The sequence below is a fragment of the Symphalangus syndactylus genome, chromosome 14 (genome assembly GCF_028878055.3).
Source record: "Symphalangus syndactylus isolate Jambi chromosome 14, NHGRI_mSymSyn1-v2.1_pri, whole genome shotgun sequence".
Lineage (NCBI taxonomy): Eukaryota > Metazoa > Chordata > Mammalia > Primates > Hylobatidae > Symphalangus > Symphalangus syndactylus.
In genome coordinates, this window is record NC_072436.2 from 85,301,813 (window position 1) to 85,323,714 (window position 21,902).

The 21,902-nt window shown below is 38.1% G+C and overlaps 1 protein-coding gene across 27 annotated transcripts in view; it reads left to right on the plus strand.

Annotated features, from left to right (window-relative positions):
- CCDC88A (coiled-coil domain containing 88A) overlaps nucleotides 1-21,902 on the plus strand; it is a 135,742-nt gene that overhangs the window by 17,165 nt on the left and 96,675 nt on the right. For all 27 annotated transcript variants that reach the window (XM_055240567.2, XM_055240573.2, XM_055240574.2 and 24 more), the window contains exon 3: nucleotides 14,066-14,174. In XM_055240567.2, the coding sequence (XP_055096542.1) occupies nucleotides 14,066-14,174 (109 nt within the window). The remainder of the gene's footprint in view (nucleotides 1-14,065; nucleotides 14,175-21,902) is intronic.

The window sequence follows — 21,902 nt, forward strand, 5'->3', positions numbered from 1 at the left end:
AACCAATAATTTCTAAATGACCAATGCACAATGTTAAGAAGTTTTGCATACATAGTTAAAAGATCCATTGAACGTCCCAGATAGACCAATGGATTTTACTGTAAAACAGAGAAAGAAAAGTTCATTGATAAGAGTTTCAGATTCCACATTGCACTTAACCTTTAAGAAATAAATCTTACTGAATTTTTGGTAATGTCAAAGAAGAATATCAATAATTGTATGAATATGCCAATCAAATAATTTTCCTTTTTCTAATTACATGCTTGTGTGCAGTCATATTTCTCATACTTAAAGCAAAACAATGTATCACAACACACTGAATGCAGAAGCAGGTTTAAGAAAACAGCTGCAGTCTGTTAAGCCAAACACTGAGATTTGCAAAGAAGTGAAAGAATGTTATTTCCCACTAAAATGTTATGTTTTGAAAAGTTATAAAAATGTTCTTTATGTTAACGAACACTGTTATGTTTAGGTGAATTAATATTTTTGGTTTTTTTTGTTTGTTTGTTTGGTTTTTTTTTTTTGAGACGGAGTCTCGCTGTCGCCCAGGCTGGAATGCAGTGGCGCGATCTCGGCTCACTGCAGGCTCCTCACCCCGGGGTTCACGCCATTCTCCTGCCTCAGCCTCCCCCGTAGCTGGGACTGCAGGCGCCTGCCACCTCGCCCGGCTAATTTTTTGTATTTTTAGTAGAGACGGGGTTTCACCGTGTTAGCCAGGATGGTCTCAATCTCCTGACCTCGTGATCCGCCCGCCTCGGCCTCCCAAAGTGCTGGGATTACAGGCATGAACCACCACGCCCGGCCGAATTAATATTTTTAAAAATTCTTTATTTTAAATTTTAATATAGTAGGTATAGATAGATATAACCCACTTGAACAAAAGCTCTTTGGGAGTCTGCAATAATTTTAAAGAGTAAAAAGGGGTTCTGAGACCAAAAGTTAAAAAACTGCTAATTTAATATTTGAAGGGCTAGTTGACTTATTCTAAGAAATAAAGGGTGGGTTCAGCCATTTTATTAAGTTTAGATGAAACCAAAGTAGAGTATATGTATAGTACTGGATTTTAATTATTTTTGTGTCCATTTGCAGTTTTTAAATTAAAGCATTACTTCTGTTTGTTAAATCAGTGAATATCATGCCTTACTGCTAGCTTAATCTTGGGCTAACTAGAAAATGTCATAGATTTTCCAACTTTTGAAAAGGTAACTTAATGTGTCCAAAATTATGAAAACAAAAACATGAAAGGCTGTGTCTGTATCTCTGTATGGTAATTATATGTCATGTACCTCTCCAAGAATGACTGTTGAGTCAATGTGAAGATCAACATAGTTAATATATGTGAAAATATTCCGTAGATAGGTAAAAGCTTATATTAATATTAGATTTATTGTTGGCTGTCGTGCAAAGTAATTGAATTTATGGGGGTGGAGAAATTAAGTTGAAGGAATATATATATATATATATATATATATATATTTTTTTTTTTTTTTTTTTTTTTTTTTTTGGAGACAGAGTCTTGCTCTGTCATCCAGGCTGGAATGCAGTGGTGAGATCATAGTTCACTGAAGCTTCTGACTCCTGGCCTCAAGTGATCCTCCTGCCTTAGCTTCCTGCATAGCTAGGACTACAGGCACACACCACTGTCCCCAGCTAATTAAAATTTTTTTTTTGTAGACAAGGAGTCTTGCTATGTTGTGCAGGCTGGTCTCAAACTCCTGGCCTGAAGCAATTCTCTGGCCTCAGCCTCCCAAAGTGCTGGGATTATGGGTGTGAGCCACCTTCCCTAGCCAATACATTTTTTCCCTTAAAACCACTAATTTTGTGCGATGTACCCTCAGACCAGTGTTGCAAAATAAAAAAGCCATTAATTTTCCTGAAATACCTTACTACTTAGATACTTGGATAACACTTAATGGTGGTGCTGTTTACCCAGTTAATTATTTTTCATAAAGCAAACATTCTGGTTTATGCACATTTAAAGTTAGATACATAAATTAGTTATTTCAGATGTATCATAGTGACATGCAAATATTACATAGTTATGTTATTATGTAAATTATCTCTAAAATTTATTAAAAGACCACACTACAACCATAGTTTTAAATTACAGTGCCATGATCAAAAACCACCATCAGTTAAGCACCAACACAGAACAGATGGTCCAAGAGGACATACAACAGGTTTACATTCTGGAGGAGAAGAGCATAGAGCCATTAAAGCTATCAGATTTCTGTTTCTTATATATATTAGTTAATGAATAAGTAAAGTTATAATCCTTGATCATACAAGGACCAAATCTCAGAGTATTAGTGTTGGAAAATTGCTAACTTTAACTTCATCTTTTTTCCTGATTTACAAATTTTTATATACAATGGTTGATAATAATACTGTCCATTTATTATTTTAATTGAAATTAATGCAACTTGTCATAAGTAGGTCATTTATAAATGTGAAAGTGCTTGAGGCCCTCTTTTACTGCCATGTTGCATTTAACTCCTGGTTGGACAGATTTGAGCCATATTGCTAGACTATTTGTCACTAAAGCATTTTTTTACTTTTCATCTTATAAAGAAGATGGTTGAGTTGAAATTGTGTTGCCTTAGAAATAGCTGTGTGTGATTGGAAAGGTACTTGCTCATATTTGACATGCCACATGTATATTGTTCAGTTGCTCATCTTTTATTTTAGAAAACGGCCTTTCCAAAGATACGTTTTTTAGAAAAAAATGGTATAGTATGCTTTCAAAAAGAGCCTGATAAAAACTTTATTAATTGTGATTATTTATTCTGAATTAATTTTTGTTTTGCATTTTAAGTATTAAAATGAAAGGCAATGTTTGGAATATTTAATAGACTGCATTTTCTCTTTAGAGAATTCTGTGAGTCATACTTAATAGACTACATGCCTTTTTAGAGCATTCTGGAGTCATACCATACTGTTTGTTTAAATTACTGTATTGTGATTTTTATTATATTAAAAGTATTAGAATACAGGATTCAACCTGAGGAAGCTGATAAAAACATACACACAGAGGAATTAGTGTTTTTTCTTCTTTATATACGATGCATTCTTTTTATGGAAGAAATTTTTGATACTGTTTTCTTTTCTTATGGTTTATGCTTAGTCTCACAAATGTCTTATGACTCCGAATTCCTGACTTCGAATTCTATGCAGAGATAGCTTTATTAAATGTGCTTCAGCTAAGTAACAATCCAACACAATTATTAATATTTTTCCCTCAAGTAAATGAAATAGGTTTCATGAAACAACAAAAAGTCCTTAAAAAATGTTTTACGTGCTTAAAAAATTAATACCAAAAAGTTCACGGTGACAAACAAAAATTCTCTGCTGTATTTCTCCTCATATCTCAGTTCAGTTCTCTAGAGTGCCACCTTTTTTTTTTGTTTGTTTGTTTTTTGTTTTTTTGTTTTTAAGACAGGGTCTCATTCTGTCGCCCAGGCTGGAGTACAGTGGCGCGATCCTCGGCTCACTGCAACCTCCGCCCCCCGGCTCAAGCAATCCTCTGCCTCAGCCTCCTGAATAACTGGGATTACAGGCACCCACCACCACGCCCAGCTAATTTTTTTTTTTAATTTTTAGTAGAGACGGGGTTTCACCATCTTGGCCAGGCTGGTCTTGAACTCCTGACCTCATGATCCACCCGCCTTGGCCTCCCAGGCATGAGCCGCCATGCCCGGCCCAGAGTGACAACTTTTTAAACTTTTTTTAAAGCAATTTCTTCTGTTATTTAGCCCATATATAGGGATAATATGTCTATTCTGGTATTTTTTTGATTTATTCTTTTTAGACATTATCTATTGACTTCCTGATAGTGGTAGATAAGATTTTATCTTTTTTATGCTCCTGTATTTCTTCTTACCCTATCTTTCTAATATAGTTATCACAGGTTTAGTTAAATCAGTCATCAGTATTTACATTATTATAACTATATAATATTTACTGCAAAGCCAGGTATTATTTTTCCTGAAGCTACTAACTCTCTTGATTTGCATAATTTTCTATAAATTACCCTTAAAGATTCAACCGTTTTTCATGGAGGTGGAGCTTAGGACTTTTCTTTCTTTCTTTCTTTCTTTTTTTTTTGTCGGGCATGGTCTCGCTCTCACCCAGGTGGGACTGATATGTATAATCACAGTCCACTACAGCCTTGAACTCCTGGGATCAAGCAATCTTCCTGCCTCATTTTCTAATTTTTTTGTGGAGATGAGGTTTCACTGTGTTGCCCAGGGTAGTCTTGAACTCCTGGGTTTACATAGTCCTCTTGCTTTGGCCTTCCAAAGTGCTGTGATTACAGGCGTGAGCCATCGTTGCCAGCCCAGGAGCTTAGGACTTTTCTGGTAGTTTCACCTGAGGGCAGTCCCTCTCACATAAAGAGATCACATCCTTAGGGTGAAAGGGCCTGTTTTCCGTGATCCTAACATATGTCAGTATGACCCTTACTCAAATTGGGCATGCATCAAATGGGAGACTCAAGCCTTATGATGGGAAGTTTATTGCTTTCTAGATCCATGCCGAGAGTGCTTAATGGTTATCCTGGGCTCTAAGTACAGATACATAATAATAGACTATGATATAATATCTGATGATTATAAAGAAATAGGAACTTTTCAGTTCTGTTTTCATACTAAAATAACTCTCGAGTAGGTACAGTGTAGAATAGAAGTTACAGATAGAGGCTTGGAGTGCTTAGGTATTAGCCTTTTCAAGAACTCCACTATTCTATTGGCTTTCCTAGAGTCAAATCAGAGCATAGAAATCCCTTCACAGCCCACGTACTCATTTCATAGATTTGTAGACACAAAGCAGCACAGTTTTATGAAGGGATATAAAACATTTTCATTCACCTATCTTTAAGATCCCTTTTGATTGTGAGGCTAATTTTAGGTGTTGAAGTACTTTTCTCTCAAATATTTAAATTTTATTTTTCATTTTTCTTCAGAGTTCTAAAATTTCATCTGATATCATTAGTATATAACTATGTAATTCCTTCCTTTTATACCCAGAATTATTTTAATTGTTAAAAGCAGTCTTTCGTGAAGTCTGAAAAAACAATATAAAACATCATTTTTTTGTACAAAAAAATTCTTAAAAGATTTTGATTAAACCAAAATTCTAAATTCTGAAAACTTACTAATTCTTGAAAGAGCTGTATGCGGAGACTGTAGAATTTCCTGACAACTGAATACATTTCAAGATATCATGTGAGGAATATTGGACAAAAAATTTAAGAAGCATTAACACTTTTTTTGAAAAAAAATCACTTTAAAGGAAACAGAAACTTGATAACAACTCTGTCAGGGACAAAGATAGCATTTACATTATAAAATTTATTAAAGGAATGATATTACCATGTGTTCATTAGAATATTATGCATCCAAAGTATAATATAATCCAAATTATGTATTTGGATAATCCAAATTAGTATAATCCAAATTGCATATTGTCATGTAGTATTGAGCTTGTACTACAAATAATACAGTTTTTAAATTTATATATATTTTTAGTTATAATATTAAATTTTTCTTCGGTTGGGCACGGTGGCTTACGCTTGTTATCCCAGCACTTTGGGAGGCCAAAGTGGGAGGATCACTTGAGGCCAGGACTTCGAGACCAGCCTGGTCTACATGGTGAAACCCCGTCTCTCCTAAAAATACAAAAATTAGTCAGATGTGGTGGTGGGTGCCTGTAATCCCAGCTACTTGGGAGGCTGAGGCAGAAGAATTGCATGAACCCAGGAGGCAGGGGTTGCATTGAGCCGAGATCATGCCAAAATGCTCCAGCCTGGGCAACAGAGCGAGACTCCATCTCAAAAAAATTTTTCTTTTCTCAAGTACCTATTATTAGATTTAAATATCCAGGTTTATAATAAAATATCACCACAGTGAACTGGAGGAGGGAAGGAAATTAATCATCTTTAGTTTGATTACTCATGTGAAAATGGCATTGGGAATATACTCAAACGATACAGTAAAACAGTGATATATGATGTACACTCGGGTTTTAGAAAAAACGTTGCTGAAACCTTTTTTTTTTTTTTTTTTTTGAGACGGAGTCTCACTCTGTTGCCCAGGCTGGAGTGCAGTGGCGTGATCTCAGCTCACTGCAGGCTCCGCCTCCCGGGTTCATGCCATTCTCCTGCCTCAGCCTCCCGAGTAGCTAGGACTACAGGCGCCTGCCACCACGCCCGGCTAATTTTTTGTACTTTTAGTAGAGATGGGGTTTCACCTTGTTAGCTAGGATGGTCTCGATCTCCTGACCTCGTGATCCACCCACCTCAGCCTCCGAAAGTGCTGGGATTACAGGTGTGAGCCACTGTACCCAGCTGAAACCTTTTTTTTAAAGTCAAAACTTTTCTTTGTTTTCTTGAATGATCCTATAAAAGGAAAAACTAAAAGAGTAAAAGAGCTCTAGGATCCTAGGCAGATTACTAGTTTGAACTTTGGTTTTCTGATTTATGGTGAAACCAGGTATCTCTACAGTGTTTCAAGGTCTAAATGTGGTCAGTGTGTGAATAGGAGACAGTCATAGATGAGAGGTATGTAAGGGGTTCAAATGTAGAATAAAGAAAATAGAAATAAAAGTTAGAAGAAGGGTAGAGAGGAAAGGTATTTACTGAAAATGTTTGCAAATGAAATTTATATAACTGTAAATAGACCTAAAATTTTTGTTACTGGTTTTGTTCTTACTCTGGTCTCCCAATTACAAGTACACTTTTCTCCACATTGATAGCTTGACTAGTCCAAGCTTTTATCCATTATGTGGCCAGTACAGTAGGTACTCAGTGAGTATTTGTTTAACTTACTGACTAAAAAAGATACCAGACAAGAAAAAGGAAAAAAAAAAAAGATACCAGAATTGATTGCCTAAATAAAAGAGGATTTTTCCTTCAGTTTTACCATGACTTCTTGACCATGCTGCTGTTTGTCTTTGTTTGCCATGACACGTGATCTGACTTCTACAATATAGTCTCCTTGTTTTTATAAGTAGCTAGTTCTAGTTGATGCTTTTACTTGAGAGACTCACTTTTCCATTTAAACTCTCATTTGCCTTGGGCTGTTCTGAGTTTTTCATTATTTTCTTGCAATAAGCATAAATCAGTCACAGGTCAGATTTAGCTTGCCTTACTCATAGTCTTCCTTGTTCTGCAGATCTCAAATTGTAGTTTAGGACTCTGTTATTCAACTGATTTTTGAGACACACCTTAATGAGAGTACCTATTCCAGGCTGCCACCTGAGTTGTTAGCTTGGAGGTTGTCAGCTCATAACTTTCAATAGAAAGCAATAGTTTAAAAAACACTATGCTTAGTCTTTGTTTATTCTTATTTTTATTTATTTAGACAATATTTGTGTTAGCAAATATGCTAATTTTTAGAAATAAGAAGATATGGTCCCTCTTGTCAAGGAACTTAGAATCTAGTGAGAAAGTGGGAGTTAAAAAGACCAAGTATTGGAAGACCTGTGACAGTTATATACCAATAAAAGGGAATGGTTATACCATAGAGTGGAGCTGAGAGAGTATATAGTCTAAGACTTTGAGGATGATGTAACAGTGTAACTCACTGCATTAACATATTAATGGAGAAGGATCAGATGGGAGTAGATGTAGGAAAAATTGGATATGCCAGGTGTGCTGTGGCTTGTGCCTGAAATCCTTGCTAGCTAGAAGGCTGAGGCAGGAGGATCACTTGAGGCCAGGAGTTTGAGGCAAGCCTGAGCAACATAGTGAGAGATCTTATCTATAAAACATTTTTTAGGCAGGGCACAGTGGCTCACACCTGTGATCCCAGCACTTTGGGAGGCTGAGGCAGGCAGATCACTTGAGGTCAGGAGTTTGAGACCAGCCTGGCCAACATGGTGAAACCCCATCTCTACTAAAAATACAAAAATCAGCCAGTTGTGGTGGCATGCACCTGTAATCCCAGCTACTCGGGAGGCTAAGGCAGGAGAATCACTTGAACCCGGAAGGTGGAGGTTGCAGTGAGCGGAGGCTGTGCCGTTGCACTCCAGCCTGGGCAACAGAGTGAGACTCCATCTCAAAAAAAAAAAAAAAAAAAAAATTTTTTTTTCTTTTTTTTATTATTATTATACTTTAAGTTTTAGGATACATGTGCACACAACGTGCAGGTTTGTTACATATGTATACATGTGCCATGTTGGTGTGCTGCACCCATTAACTCATCATTTAGCATTAGGTATATCTCCTAATGCTATCCCTCCCCCCTCCCCCCACCCCACAACAGTCCCTGGTGTGTGATGTTCCCCTTCCTGTGTCCATGTGTTCTCAAAGTCAAGAAACAGTAAGTGCTAGAGAGGATGTGGAGAAATAGGAACACTTTTACACTGTTGGTGGGACTGTAAACTAGTTCAACCATGTGGAAGTCGGTGTGGCGATTCCTCAGGGATCTAGAACTAGAAATACCATTTGACCCAGCCATCCATTACTGAGTATATACCCAAAGGATTATAAATCATGCTGCTATAAAGACACATGCACACGTATGTTTATTGCGGCACTATTCACAATAGCAAAGACTTGGAACCAACCCAAATGTCCAACAATGATAGACTGGATTAAGAAAATGTGGCACATATACACCATGGAATACTATGCAGCCATAAAAATGATGAGTTCATGTCCTTTGTAGGGACATGGATGGAGCTGGAAACCATCATTCTCAGCAAACTATCGCAAGGACAAAAAACCAAACACCACATGTTCTCACTCACAGGTGGGAATTGAACAATGAGAACTTTTTTTTTTTTTAAAGTTAGCTGGGTATGGTAGTGCACATCTGTAGTTCCAACTGCTCGAGAGACTGAGAAGGATTTCTTGAGCTCACAAGTTAAAGGCTGCAGTGAGCTATGATCATAGCATTGCACCTCAGCCTGGGCAACAGAGGGAGACTGTCTTCAAAAAAATTTAAAAAAAAGAAATAATACTGGATAAAGTTCAGCACCCATTCGGACATTGAATAGAAATGGAAGGGAATGCCTGATAGATGGTATCTATCAGAAAATTACTGCAGACATCATGCATTAATGGTGAAACATTAAATGCAGTTCTATTAGAGAACAAGAGAAGGATATCTGTTGTCTCCATGTCTATTTGTTAATGCAGCAAGTAAAGAAATAGAAATGTAATCCAAGATTGAAAAGGTGTCCTTTACTGATGGTGTGATTTTTTTTTAACCTAGAAAACCCAAGAACATGAACCAAGTAAACTAAGTTTTGAAAGGTGGTTAATTAGAAATTCACCGTTCAAAAACTCTATAGTTTTGGCTGGGCATGGTGGCTCACGCCTGTAACCCAGCACTTTGGGAGGCTGAGGTAGGTGGATCACTTGAGGTCAAGAGGCCGAGATAAAACTCTGGCCAATATAGTGAAACCCCGTCACTACTAAAAATATAAAAAAAAATTAACCAGGCGTGGTGGCACATGCCTGTAGTCCCAGCTACTCGGTAGGCTGAGATATGAGAATCACCTGAACCCTGGAGGCAGAGGTTGCAGTGAGCTGAGATCATGCCACTGTACTCCAGCCTGGCAGACTGGGACTCTGTTGCAAAAAAAAAAAAAAACCCAAAAAAACAAAATCAAAACACTGTATTCCTGTTATACAATAGCGCCAATAGACAATGTAAGAGAAAAAAAAAATCCATTTCACAAAGCAAGAAAAACTTTCTTACCCAAGTAAGAAAAAAAAAAATATGTAAGAGTTCTGTGGGGAGATTTTAAAATTTTACTGATGGAAATGAAATGCCAGTTTTTAATCAAATTAATATTACTAATGTCAGTAAATCCCAACAAGGTTTTTCGTAGAACTTCATAAATATCCTAAAATGATAGAAAAGATCACTATGTTCGATTAATGAAGATGGTATAGAAAAAACAACAAAGGAAAGGGGCTTGTCTTAGTAGAATTGAGATCAAAATAAAGCTATAGTAATAAGCTATAGTAAAACAAGGTTTTAATGACACAGAAATAGACAAATGGCTTAGTGGGACAGAATAGACTCCAAAAGTAGACCTACACTTAATGTGGGAATCTGAGATCAGTGAGAAATGTAAGCTCGTTAGTAAATGGTGTTGGCATAATTATCAGTATGGAAAAGCTACAAATTAAATTCAAGAGGACCTTCAAGAGCACCAGTAGACAACCTATTAGAATAAGAAAGGTTAGCATGGTTGCTAAAGATAAGAACAATAAACAAAAAATGATAGCATTCACATATCAGCATTAACCTATCAGCAAATACATTTTTAAAATATTACATTAACTTTAATGGCAAAAACTGTAAGCATCTAGGAATAAATCTAATAAAAGGCCTTCGTGGAGAAGATTATAAAATGGTTTTGAAGAAGACCTGAATGAATGTAGAGAGATACACCATGTTTATCAGTGGGAAGACTCAATGCTCTAGAGTTGTCAGTTTATTCTTAATAAATTTGTAGATTGAGTGCAATTTCAGTCAAAATCTTACTAGGTTTTGTTTTTTGTTTATGTAGAATATGACAAACTAATCCTAAAAATCATCAAGGACCATGAATGGTTAAGATAAATTTGAAAAAAACAGTTTAGTCAGGGCGTCTTGCCCTACTACACATCAAGATGTAAATAACTATAGTTGTTAAGGTGGTGCTGTTGACATGGGAATATATAGGTAGACCAGTGAAACATAAAGGAGAACACAGAAACAAGCCAGGCCCATATATTAATAGGATGCATTGAGAAGAACACAGCATCTCTTCTGTGTTTTTCCTGTTAAGGATATATATCCAGAACTTAATTATCAGTCAACACAGTCTTATCAGACAAACCCAACTGAAAATCATTCTATAAAGTATGTGGCCTGTAACCCTTCTAAAGTGTCTAGTTCATGTACATCAACAAAAGGCTGAGAAACCTCCAGCCTGAAAGAGATTAAAGATTGCAGTTCAGACTACCACATGCCAAGTATGATTCTGAACTGAATCTATTCCTATAAAGAACATCCATTCATTATTGGGACAAGAAGGGAAACATGAATGGATTCTTAAGATGGGACTATGTAGTAATGTATGTTTAATATTGCCTCATAGATCATTTAGTCTCTGTTCATTCCTTTCAGCTTTTTCTGCCCTCTCTCCATGCTGCTTTGGATTGTTTTTATTGTAATGTCTTCAAGTTCACTAATCGTTTGCTATACAGTTTCTAATCCGTTGTTAAGCTCGTGCTGTGAATTTTTCATTTCAAATAGTTGTATTTTGCAGCTTTAGAAGTCCCATCTGAGTTTTTCAAAACATAATTTACATTTCTTCCTACTTAATGTTCATGTCTTTCTTTAAATCCTTTAGTATGTTTATAATAGCTGTTTAAAGTCCTTGTCTGTTATTTCCATGATCTTTTTCATTTCTGCGTCTGTTTCTGTTGACTGTTTCCATTTTCTTTCCTGGTTATAGATCACATTTTCCTGATCTTTTGTGTCTATTAATTTTTTTATTTTATGCTGGACATTGTAATGATTATATTTTGGAGTGTCTGTACCTCGTCCTTTTAGAGTGACAAACTTTGTTTTGGCAGGTTGTCCAGTTACTTGCAATCAGCATGATCCTTTCAAGACTTGTTTGGTTGGGGGTGGGGTTCTTGAATAGCTTTTACTCAGCTGCTGATTTAGTCCTCCTTCTAGGACATGACTCTTCTGCGGTCTGTGCTGTATGTTCTGGATGTTCATTAAGTCTACTCCACTCTACTTGTCAGAACTCAAATTTCTCTCTTTACATTGTGAGCTCTGATAATTGTTTAGCTTACAGCTTTCTTATATTTGATCTCTGCTTAGCCTTGTGGAGTTTTAGGTTATACATGCACAATTTAGTATTTAGCCAAAATTTTGTTGGTTTTTTGTTTTGATTTGTTTTCAAGACAGGCTCCCACCATATTGCCCAAGCTGGTCTTGAATACCTGTCCTCAGGCATTCCTCCTGTTTTAGCTTCCCGAAGTCCTGGGATTACTTCCCAGGCATGAGCCACTACATCCACGCGTGTGTGAAGCCAAAGCCAAAATCTTAAAGGCAGATTTTTGGAGCTCTTTGTTAGTGTAGCTCTCTTTTCTTTGGTATTCTTTTCTGAATGTGTCAGTTTTGCATCCATGAACTCCAGCTTTGTCTCAAGTTCAACAAGACTTGGGCTACCCATTTTTCTGTACCTCATTCTGGAAAGCACCTCACTGCCTAGTCTTGCATTACCTGCTGTCCAAAGTCTGAAAATAGTTTTTTCATGCTTTGTCCAGTTTTCTAGTTTTTTATGGCAAGAGGGCATCTTCCTCCTTTTTGTAATAGCTACCCCTTCATATTTTATTAATAGCTTAGTTTGATTGCATTATTTTCTCAACTAGTCCCTTGAGTAATCTCAGCATAAGTGGTTGAACTGATCCAAGGTTGGGGATTAAGAATGTGGTCAAAGGACAAAAGAATCAAGATATTGGGAGTGGTGGCAAGCAAATAGTTGAAGCAGTGGTTCTCAGAGTACGGATGGAGGATCCTTTTTGGGATCCATAGGGTCTTCCCACTTCTAACTACATGTGAGGGTAAAATGTCTTAATATACTTGAACCAAAATAATAAGCAATGGATTCAATGCAGAAGCAAAGATAAGAATCTGTTTTTTGAAAGTTAAACCACACATTAAAGAGATACACAAAAATAGTAAAACGATACCACTCAGTTTTCTAAGTTTTTTGTTTGGTTTTTGTTAGCCTGTGATGGGTTTATTATTTTGTTAAAGTGAGTTGATACATAAATAACTTTGAAATGTTCTGTCTTTATTTCTTTCTTTTTTTTTTTTTTTTTTTTTTGAGTCTTGCTCTGTAGCCCAGGCTGGAGTGCAGTGGTGCAATCCTGGCCCACTGCAACCTCTGCCTCCTGGGTTCAAGTGATTCTCCTGCCTCAGCCTCCCAAGTAGCTGGGACTACAGTTGCATGCCACCACACCCGGCTAATTTTTGTATTTTTAATAGAGATGGGGTTTCACCATGTTGGCCAGGCTAGTCTTGAACTCCTGACCTCAGGTGATCCACCAGCCTGGGCCTCCCATAGTGGTGGGATTATAGGCGTGAATCACCTGCCCTACCTCAGTCTTTATTTCTAACACACTAAGTATTAATTAAAGATAGCCCACAACATCAAAAACTGTTTGGAGTCATCAATTAAGATTACAAAGGGGTCTTGAGACCTAAAAGTTTGACAATTACGGAAATAAAGCACCGTAGAGTCTAGTCTGTTTAGAGAAGGAACTGAAGGCATTGGACTGGCATTGGTCTAATCTGTTTAGGGAAGGAACTGAAGGCATTAGGAATGCAATGGACTGTGTAAAAAGGGAAGAGATTAAAGAATGAGGCGTTACTATTCAGTTTCTATTTCCTGTTGGATGAGTGTCAATTTCTTGACTTTCCTGCATCCTTGTGTGGAGGTGCCACAATTTCCCATTCTAAACCATGGTTGGCTTGACTATTTTTCTTCTGCAGTTTCTGCTGCCACAGGATTATTGAGCCCTTTGCTTTCATTGAATCTACAGTTTTACCGAAGATAAAAGTATTAACCTGTGTCATCCACTTTAACCTTGAATTTCTCTGGGACATTGCCTGTTCAAATATAATCCCTATTACCCAGTGAGGAGAAATAACATTTATTGGTTATTATTAGCCCGTATTTTAAATGGATTTATTTTGTTGGAATAAATAAATATATTTATTTATTTTGATGGAACTATATATTCAAAGGAAATAGTAAGTTATTCATCCCAGGAATGTGGAGTGGCAACATAACAATGAAAGGCAATATCTAACTTAGGTTTGAAATTAATTTTGTTCTTGCTTTGGGAAATCAGTTGCACTTATATTAATTAGAAGCACGGAATACATGTCAAAGTAATAATCTGCCCTTTTGGACCATCTCTGTTAATGCAGATGAGCACACAATTTATTTAAATAAAAAAGTATTATATGATTAGTTTTAATTATATACAGGTTGATAGTAGTATTTATATAATTTTAAAGTATTTTTGTATTTCTTACAGTAATCCTAAATTGGAGAGTCAGAGAGTAAATAAAAAAGTCAATAATGATGCCTCACTTAGAATGCACAATCTATCCATTTTGGTGAGACAAATAAAATTTTATTACCAGGTAAGTGCTCTTTTTAAAAATCTGGGGTTTTAACTACTTACATTTTTGTATTATTTAGTATCAGTCACCTCACAAATATTTAAATGCTTATTATATGCTAGGTTCTGATCTATTTGCTAGAGTTAGAGTAGTAAATAAGATAGTTTATTTTTTATGAATGTTAAAGGCTTAAGCAAGCACTTAATAATTTTCTAATGTTACAAATGACTATTGTATTTCATGTTGTAAAAATCAGGTCCCAGTTTCCTGAGAACTTGCATAGTGTAACATTTTGTTGTTAGACTTCTTGAATTATGCCTTTGAAAAGTGTACTTCCATTTCTTTAACAAAAACCTGAATTGGATGCATATTTTAGTTTTTAAATATGAACATTGTTGAGGCTTTCAACATACCTTTCAGAATTGCTATATCTGCATTGCATAAATTTTGGTATGGCGTATTTTAAAAGATGATTATTTCTATGCATTTTCTAATTTCTGCTATGATTTATTTCACTTATGAGTTACTTAGAAGTATGCTTTTAAATTTTTGAACATGGTATTTTTCAAGTAAACTTTTTGCTTTTGATTTTTGGTCAAAGAATGTGGTTTGTATAATACTGATTCTTTGATATTTGTTAAGAATTACTTAGCTTGGCCTAGTATGTTGTTGTCAGTTTTCTTTAAAGTTCTATGTGTGCTTGAAAAAGTACGTATTCTCCAATTGTTTGGGCGCAGAGTGAGAGCAACCTTGTTTGTTAATTGTATTGTTCCAATCTTTTACAGCCTTATTGATTTGTCTTTTGAGTGATTAGTTATTGAGAAGGAGGAGTTGAAATATCCCATATGATGATGAATTAATCAAATTTCGTTTTATAGACTTTGAAGCTGTTATTAGGTGCAAATAAATTTAAAATTGTTAAATCTTCCTGAGGAATTTGATTATTTATTAGTAATTGTTTCTTTTCCAATTTTTTTTTTCTTTTTTCTTTCTTTTTTTTTTTTTTTTTTTTTTGAGATGGAGCCTCACTGTCGCCCAGGCTGGAGTGCAGTGGCGCAATCTCATCTCACTGCAACCTCTGCCTCCTGGGTTCAAGCAATTCTCCTGCCTCAGATTCCTGAGTAGCTGGGACTACAGGTGCGCGCCACCGTGTCCAGCTAATTTTTATGTTTTCAGTAGAGATGGGTTTTCACCATGTTGGCTAGGCTGGTCTCAAACTCCTGACCTCAAGTGATCTGCCCCCCTCAGCCTCCCAAAGTGCTGGGATTACAGGCATGAGCGCCCATGCCCAGCCTATCAATAATTGTTTCTACATGTTTTTCCTTTCTACTGGTTTAAAATTTTTTCACTCTTCCTGTTTTTTCAGAGGTGACTTTCAAAATTATACATTTTATACCTAAACATAGGACAGGCCAAAGTTAATGAGTATCTTTACCCATTTATGGAATAGTGCTATGACTTTAGAATGTTTTAATTCCAGTCATTCTCTTTTATGACTTTTAAGCTCTTCTTGTGTTGTATTTTAGGGTTTTTTTCTTTACCCTACAAATTAAATATTGAGAAGTACTATTAAATAAATAAAACCAATGTTTCTTTTCTTTTTTTCGAGATGGAATCTCAGTCTGTTGCCCTGGCTGGAGTGCAGTGGCACGAGCTCAGCTCACTGCAACTTCCACCTCCTGGGTTCCAGCAATTCTCCTGCCTCAGCCGCCCGAATAGCAGGGATTACATGTGCCCACTACCACACCTGGCTAATTTTTTTGTATTTTTAGTAGAGACTGGGTTTCGCCATGTTGGCCAGGCTGGTCTCAAACTCCTGACCTCGTGTGATCCACCCGCCTCGGCCTCCCAAAATGCTAGGATTATAGGCATGAGCCGTGCGCCCAGCCCTTTTTCTTTAGCTCAAGCTGCATGTTTTTCTTTGAGAATATTTGTCTGAAAATGCCTTTATTTCACTCTTGTTTTTGGAAGATAGTTCTTTGTTTTAGTTTTTAAATAGAGACAGAAGGCTGCGTGCAGTGGCTCACACCTGTAATCACAGCACTTTGGGAGGCCGAGGTGGGCAGATCACTTGAGGTCAGGAGTTCGAGACCAGCCTGTCCAACATGGCGAAACCTTGTCTCCACTAAAAATACGAAAATTAGCCAGCCTTGCTGGTGGGCATCTGTAATCTCAGCTACTAAGAAGGCTGAGTTATGAGAATCACTTGAACCCAGGAAGCAGGGTTTGCAGTGAGCCGAGATCACGCCGTTGCACTCCAGCCTTGGCAGCAAGAGCAAAACTCCATCTACAAAAAATAAGATAAAATAAAATAAAATAAAATACCATCTACAAAAAATAAAATAAAAAAGAGACAGAGTCTCACTGTGTTGCCCAGGCTGGTCTTGAACCTCTGGGCTCAAGCAGTCCTCTCGCCTCAGCCTCGCAAAGTGTTGGGATTATGGGCGTGAGTGATTGCACGAGGATGAAATACTTTTAAGTATGCAGTTTTAGGTTGACAATTATTTTTCTGTCAGTACTTTGCAGACTTAATTCTTCTGTCTCTGGATTTTTTTTTTTTTTTGAAACGGAGTTCGCTCTTATTGCCCAGGCTGGAGGGCAATGGCACGGTCTCGACTCACTGCAACCTCTGGCTCCTGGGTTCAAGTGATTCTTCTGTCTCAGCCTCCCATGTAGCTGGAATTACAGGCGCATGCCACCATGCCCGGCTAATTTTTGTATTTTTAGTAGAGACAGGGTTCATCATATTGGTCAGGCTGGTCTCGAACTCCTGACCTCAGGTAATCTGCCTGCCTCGGCCTCCCAAAGTGCTGGGATTACAGGTGTGAGCCACCATGCCTGGCCTCTCTGGATTCTTTTTGCTCTGGAGAAGTTAGCTCTCTAATTTTTGTTACTTAAGCTGTCTTTTTTTTTTTTTTTTTGAGATGGAGTTTCACTCTGTTACCTAGACTGGAGTGCAATGGTGCAATTTCGGCTCACTGCAGCCTCTGCCTCCCAGATTCAAGGGATTCTCCTGCCTCAGGCTCCTGAGTAGCTGAGACTACAGGGACATGCCACCAGGCCCGGCTAATTTTTGTATTTTTAGGAGAGATGGGGTTTCACCATGTTGGCCAGGCTTGTCTCGAACTCCTGACCTCAGATGATGCACGCGCCTCAGCCTTCCAAAGTGCTGAGATTACAGGCGTGAGCCACCACACCTGGCTAGGCTGTCTTTTTTCTTTCAAAGCTGCTTATAGTATTTATTCTTCTAATATTTGCTCTTTTCTATTCTACTAATCTGGTATCTTTCAAATATTTCTATTGATAAATATTAGACTTTCTTACTGTATTTCTTGCTTATTAAACTTTTATTTATTAAGCTTGTGCTGCATTCTGAGTCTTGTTTTCAGAACTCTCTAATTTACTAATTCACTCCTTATTTGTGTCAAATCTTCTGTTTAACCCATTGATTATATCTTTCATTTCTGGAAGATTTGGTTCTTTTTACATTACCTTTTCATTTTGTTCATTAATCATTTTCTTTATTTCTTCAGATATTTAAAATTTTTCTGTTTTAGATTTCATATCTGATTATTCAGAAATCTGAAATATGTACAGATCTGAATCTGTCCTTTGTTTTCTGCTTGCTGTTTCTTGTGGTAGTGGTGGTGATAGTAGTAGTGGCAGTGGTGGAGGTGTGTGTTTTAATTGTGTGCGTTTTAATTGTGAACTCATTTTTTGGGGGGCGGACTTTATCTGTGCGGATTCTTTGTATTCAAATCAAGGATGCAGATTTGTTGCTTGCTTGTATTCAAGTCAGAGCAGATTTGTTGCTTGTTGTGCAAGCAACCCTGAATCACCTTTATTTTAAGCAAGTTTAGCCAGGCGCGGTAGCTCACACCTGTAATCCCAGCACTTTGGGAGGCCGAGATGGGTGGATCACTGGAGATGTGGAGTTCCAAACCAGCCTGGCCAACGTGGTGAAACCCTGCCTGTACTAAAAATACAAAAATTAGCCGGGTGTGGTGGTGCGTGCCTGTAATCCCAGCAATTTGGGAGGCTGAGGCACAAGAATTGCTTGAACCAGAGAGGTAGAAGTTACAGTGAGCGGAGATCACACCACTGCACTCCAGCCTGGGTGACAGAGGGAGACTCTGTCTTAAAAAAAAAAAAAAAAAAAAAAATATATATATATATATATATATATATAGTATATATAAAATATTAAATATATAATTAAATATATTTATATATTTATATTTATATATTTAAGCAAGTTCATATGGAAGCAATATTGTTGTAATGTAGAAAATTAGAAAAAAAAATAGATAATATAGACATAGTTCTAGTGCCAGGAAATTACCACTGTTATCACCTGAATATATATACACTTCTGGATTTTTTTTTTCTTTTTTGAGGTGGAGTTTTTCTCTGTCACCCAGGCTGGAGTGCAGTGGTGCAATCTCGGCTCACTGCAACCTCTGCCCCACCTGGATTTTTTTTTTCTTTATGTGTTTATAAATTACGTTTTTATGTGTTTACGTTTTTTATTGATCGATTGAAACAAGGTCTCACTTTGTTGCCTAAGTCACAGCTCACTGTAGCTAAGACTTTCTGGGCTCAAGCAATCCTTCCGCCTCAGCCTCCTAAGTAGCTGGGACTACACATGTGTGTCACTATGCTATATTTTTTAATTTTTTGAGATGGAGTCTGGTGTTGTCGCCCATGCTGGAGTGCAGTGGCACAATCGTAGCTCTTAGCTCACTGTAGTCTTGAACGCAGTTACTTTCACACCAACCAATACTTTATAAATTGTCTTCAGAAATAGGTCATTTTATATATACAGCTAATGGACTTACTGAAATAATTTTTTTATTCTTGTTATATTAGAGAGGGTCTGGTTTAATATATGACACATTGCAAGTTAATATTTTCCAAATCAATGGAATTCTCATCAGCCATTAAATTACCTTCTCTTAGAAAAATCAGATTTTGGGGAATGACTGTAGAAAACTATTAAATTTTTTGTATGTCATATGCCCCTGAGAAGATGTATTTGAAGTGAAGTATTTTAGTATTTAGTATTTTAGTATTTCTTTTCTTTTTTCTTTTCTTTTTTTTTTTTTTTTTAAGACAGAGTCTCGCTCTGTTGCCCAGGCTGGAGTGCAGTGGCACAATCTTGACTCACTGCAACTTCCACCTCCCGGGTTCAAGTGATCCTCCTGCCTCGGCCTCCTGAGTAGCTGGGATTTCAGGCACCTGCCACCACACCTGGCTAATTTTTTTTGTATTTTTAATAGAGACGGTGTTTCACCATGTTGGCCAGGCTGGTTTTGAACTCCTGACCTCAGGTGATCCTCCCTCCTCGGCCTCCCAAAATGCTGGGACTACAGGCGTGAGCCACCGTGCCGGGCCATTTTAGTACATTTTGATTGTTCTGACTCACAAAGGGGAAAGTGAATTTGGATAAGTTAAAATTCAAAAGTGTATGTTTCCCAAAAAATTTTTTTGATAGGCTGGTAAGCATCAAGGTCATCTTGTAAAGATGATTCCCAGGGGGAAAAGAATATTGATAGAATACCCTAGGATGATTGTTGGAGGGAGGATTATTTCAATTTATCTTTTTTTTTTTTTTTGAAAATTACATATGCATTTATTTGTAGAGAGAAGGTCTCCCTATGTTACCCAGGCTGGTCTTGAGCTCCTGGTCTCAAGCAATCCTCCCAAAGTGCTAGGATAACAGGTGTAAGCCACTATGCTTGGCTGAAATGAAATTTTTTTTTTGTATTTTTTATATATGCTTTTATTTTTCTGTGATTACAAACACAACTGAATATCAAATGCACAAAGTAAGAATTACACGGGGAAAAAAAACCAGATACGTTCATATATATATCACCTTTTCAAGGCTATTTCCATCCAGAATAACCTTGGTTTGCCGGGGCCTATAGAAAGAAGTCACTAAATCGCCTTTAGTCAAATTTGTGTATTTGCTTTCTTCTATAATTCCAATACCTCCACCATCAACGACTTGAGATAGCTGCCAAGGTGTTACATAATCAGTGCCAGTGTCTTCATTCATTCTACAATGAAGGCTGTCACTTCACATTTGGAAGGTTGCACAGCGGCTGGGCAGAGACGCTCCTCACTTCCCAGACGGGGCGGCCGGGCAGAGGCGCTCCTCACTTCCCAGACGGGGCGGCCGGGCAGAGGCGCTCCTCACTTCCCAGACGGGGCGGCCGGGCAGAGGCGCTCCTCACTTCCCAGACGGGGCGGCCGGGCAGAGGCGCTCCTCACTTCCCAGACGGGGCGGCCGGGCAGAGGCGCTCCTCACTTCCTAGACGGGGTGGCGGCCGGGCAGAGGCGCTCCTCACATCCTAGACGGGGCGGCCGGGCAGTGGCGCTCCTCACTTCTTCCCAGACGGGGCGGCCGGGCAGAGGCGCTCCTTACTTCCTAGACGGGGTGGCGGCCGGGCAGAGGCGCTCCTCACTTCCCAGACGGGGCGGCCGGGCAGAGGCGCTTCTCACTTCCCAGACGGGGCGGCGGGGCAGAGGCGCTTCTCACATCCCAGATGATGGGGGGCCGGGCATAGGCGCTCCTCACTTCCTAGACGGGGTGGTGGCCGGGCAGAGGCTGTAATCTTAGCACTTTGGGAGGCCAAGGCAGGCGGCTGGGAGGTAGAGGTTGTAGTAAGCGGAGATCACGCCATTGCACTCCAGCCTGGGCAACTTTGAGCATTGAGTGAGCGAGACTCCGTCTGTAATCCCAGCACTTCGGGAGGCCGAGGCGGGCAGATCACTGGAGGTCAGGAGTTGGAGACCAGCCTGGCCAACATGGCAAAACCCCGTCTCCACCAAAAATACAAAAACCAGCCAGGCGTGGTGGTGTGCGCCTGCATTCCCAGGTATTCGGCAGGCCGAGGCAGGAGAATCACGGGAGCCCGAGGCAGGGAGGTTGCAGTGAGCCGAGATTATGGCGCTGCACTGCAGGCTGGGCAACAGAGGGAGACCGTCTCAGAAAAGAAAAGAAAAGGGAAGGGAAGGGGAAGGGCTCAATTTATCTTTTCAGTAATGATAGGTAAATTTAAATGTCAGTACTCTTTTTTTTTTTTTTTCATTTTTATGATTTAGAACCTCTAAAGGTTCAATACAAATTCTAATGTCATTCACATTTTCCCTCTCCCATTTCTTGAATGATATTCTACCTGGTACTGGTGCTACAGTGGTGCATAGGACATACCATGTCCCTATTTTCACGGAACTATGGTAGTGGTAGAGGAATAAAAGATGAGTAAAAAACTAAAGATAATTTCTGTTGTGATAAATAATTTAAGACTAATGAAGTAGTAATATGAGAGGTCATGAGAGAGATAAGTGGTAACATTAGATTATCAGAAAGTTTATCAAAGATATACTTCATTATGGTTAAATGGCAATTCAGACCTTTTCAAATAATCGCTTGATCCATAGCAAACACCTTTTTGTCTTGCAAATGAATATTCAAAAGTTTTCTAGTCAGAAAATAAATTATGGCTGTTATGTAAAATTACCTAGGCTCTTAAAAATTTTTTTTTTATTTGAAGTTATTTTTAGCCCTGTGAATAAGGGAGAGATGGTGAATTTGAGTATCAGAGACAGCATTTACAAGTAAAAAAATTTTAGTTGTCTATAGAACCCTGTCATAGCCAGTGTTTGGTGTGACTATATTGGCAGCAGTTTGAATAAGTATTAAATGAAGAACATTGTTGTTCAAACACCACTAAAATAATG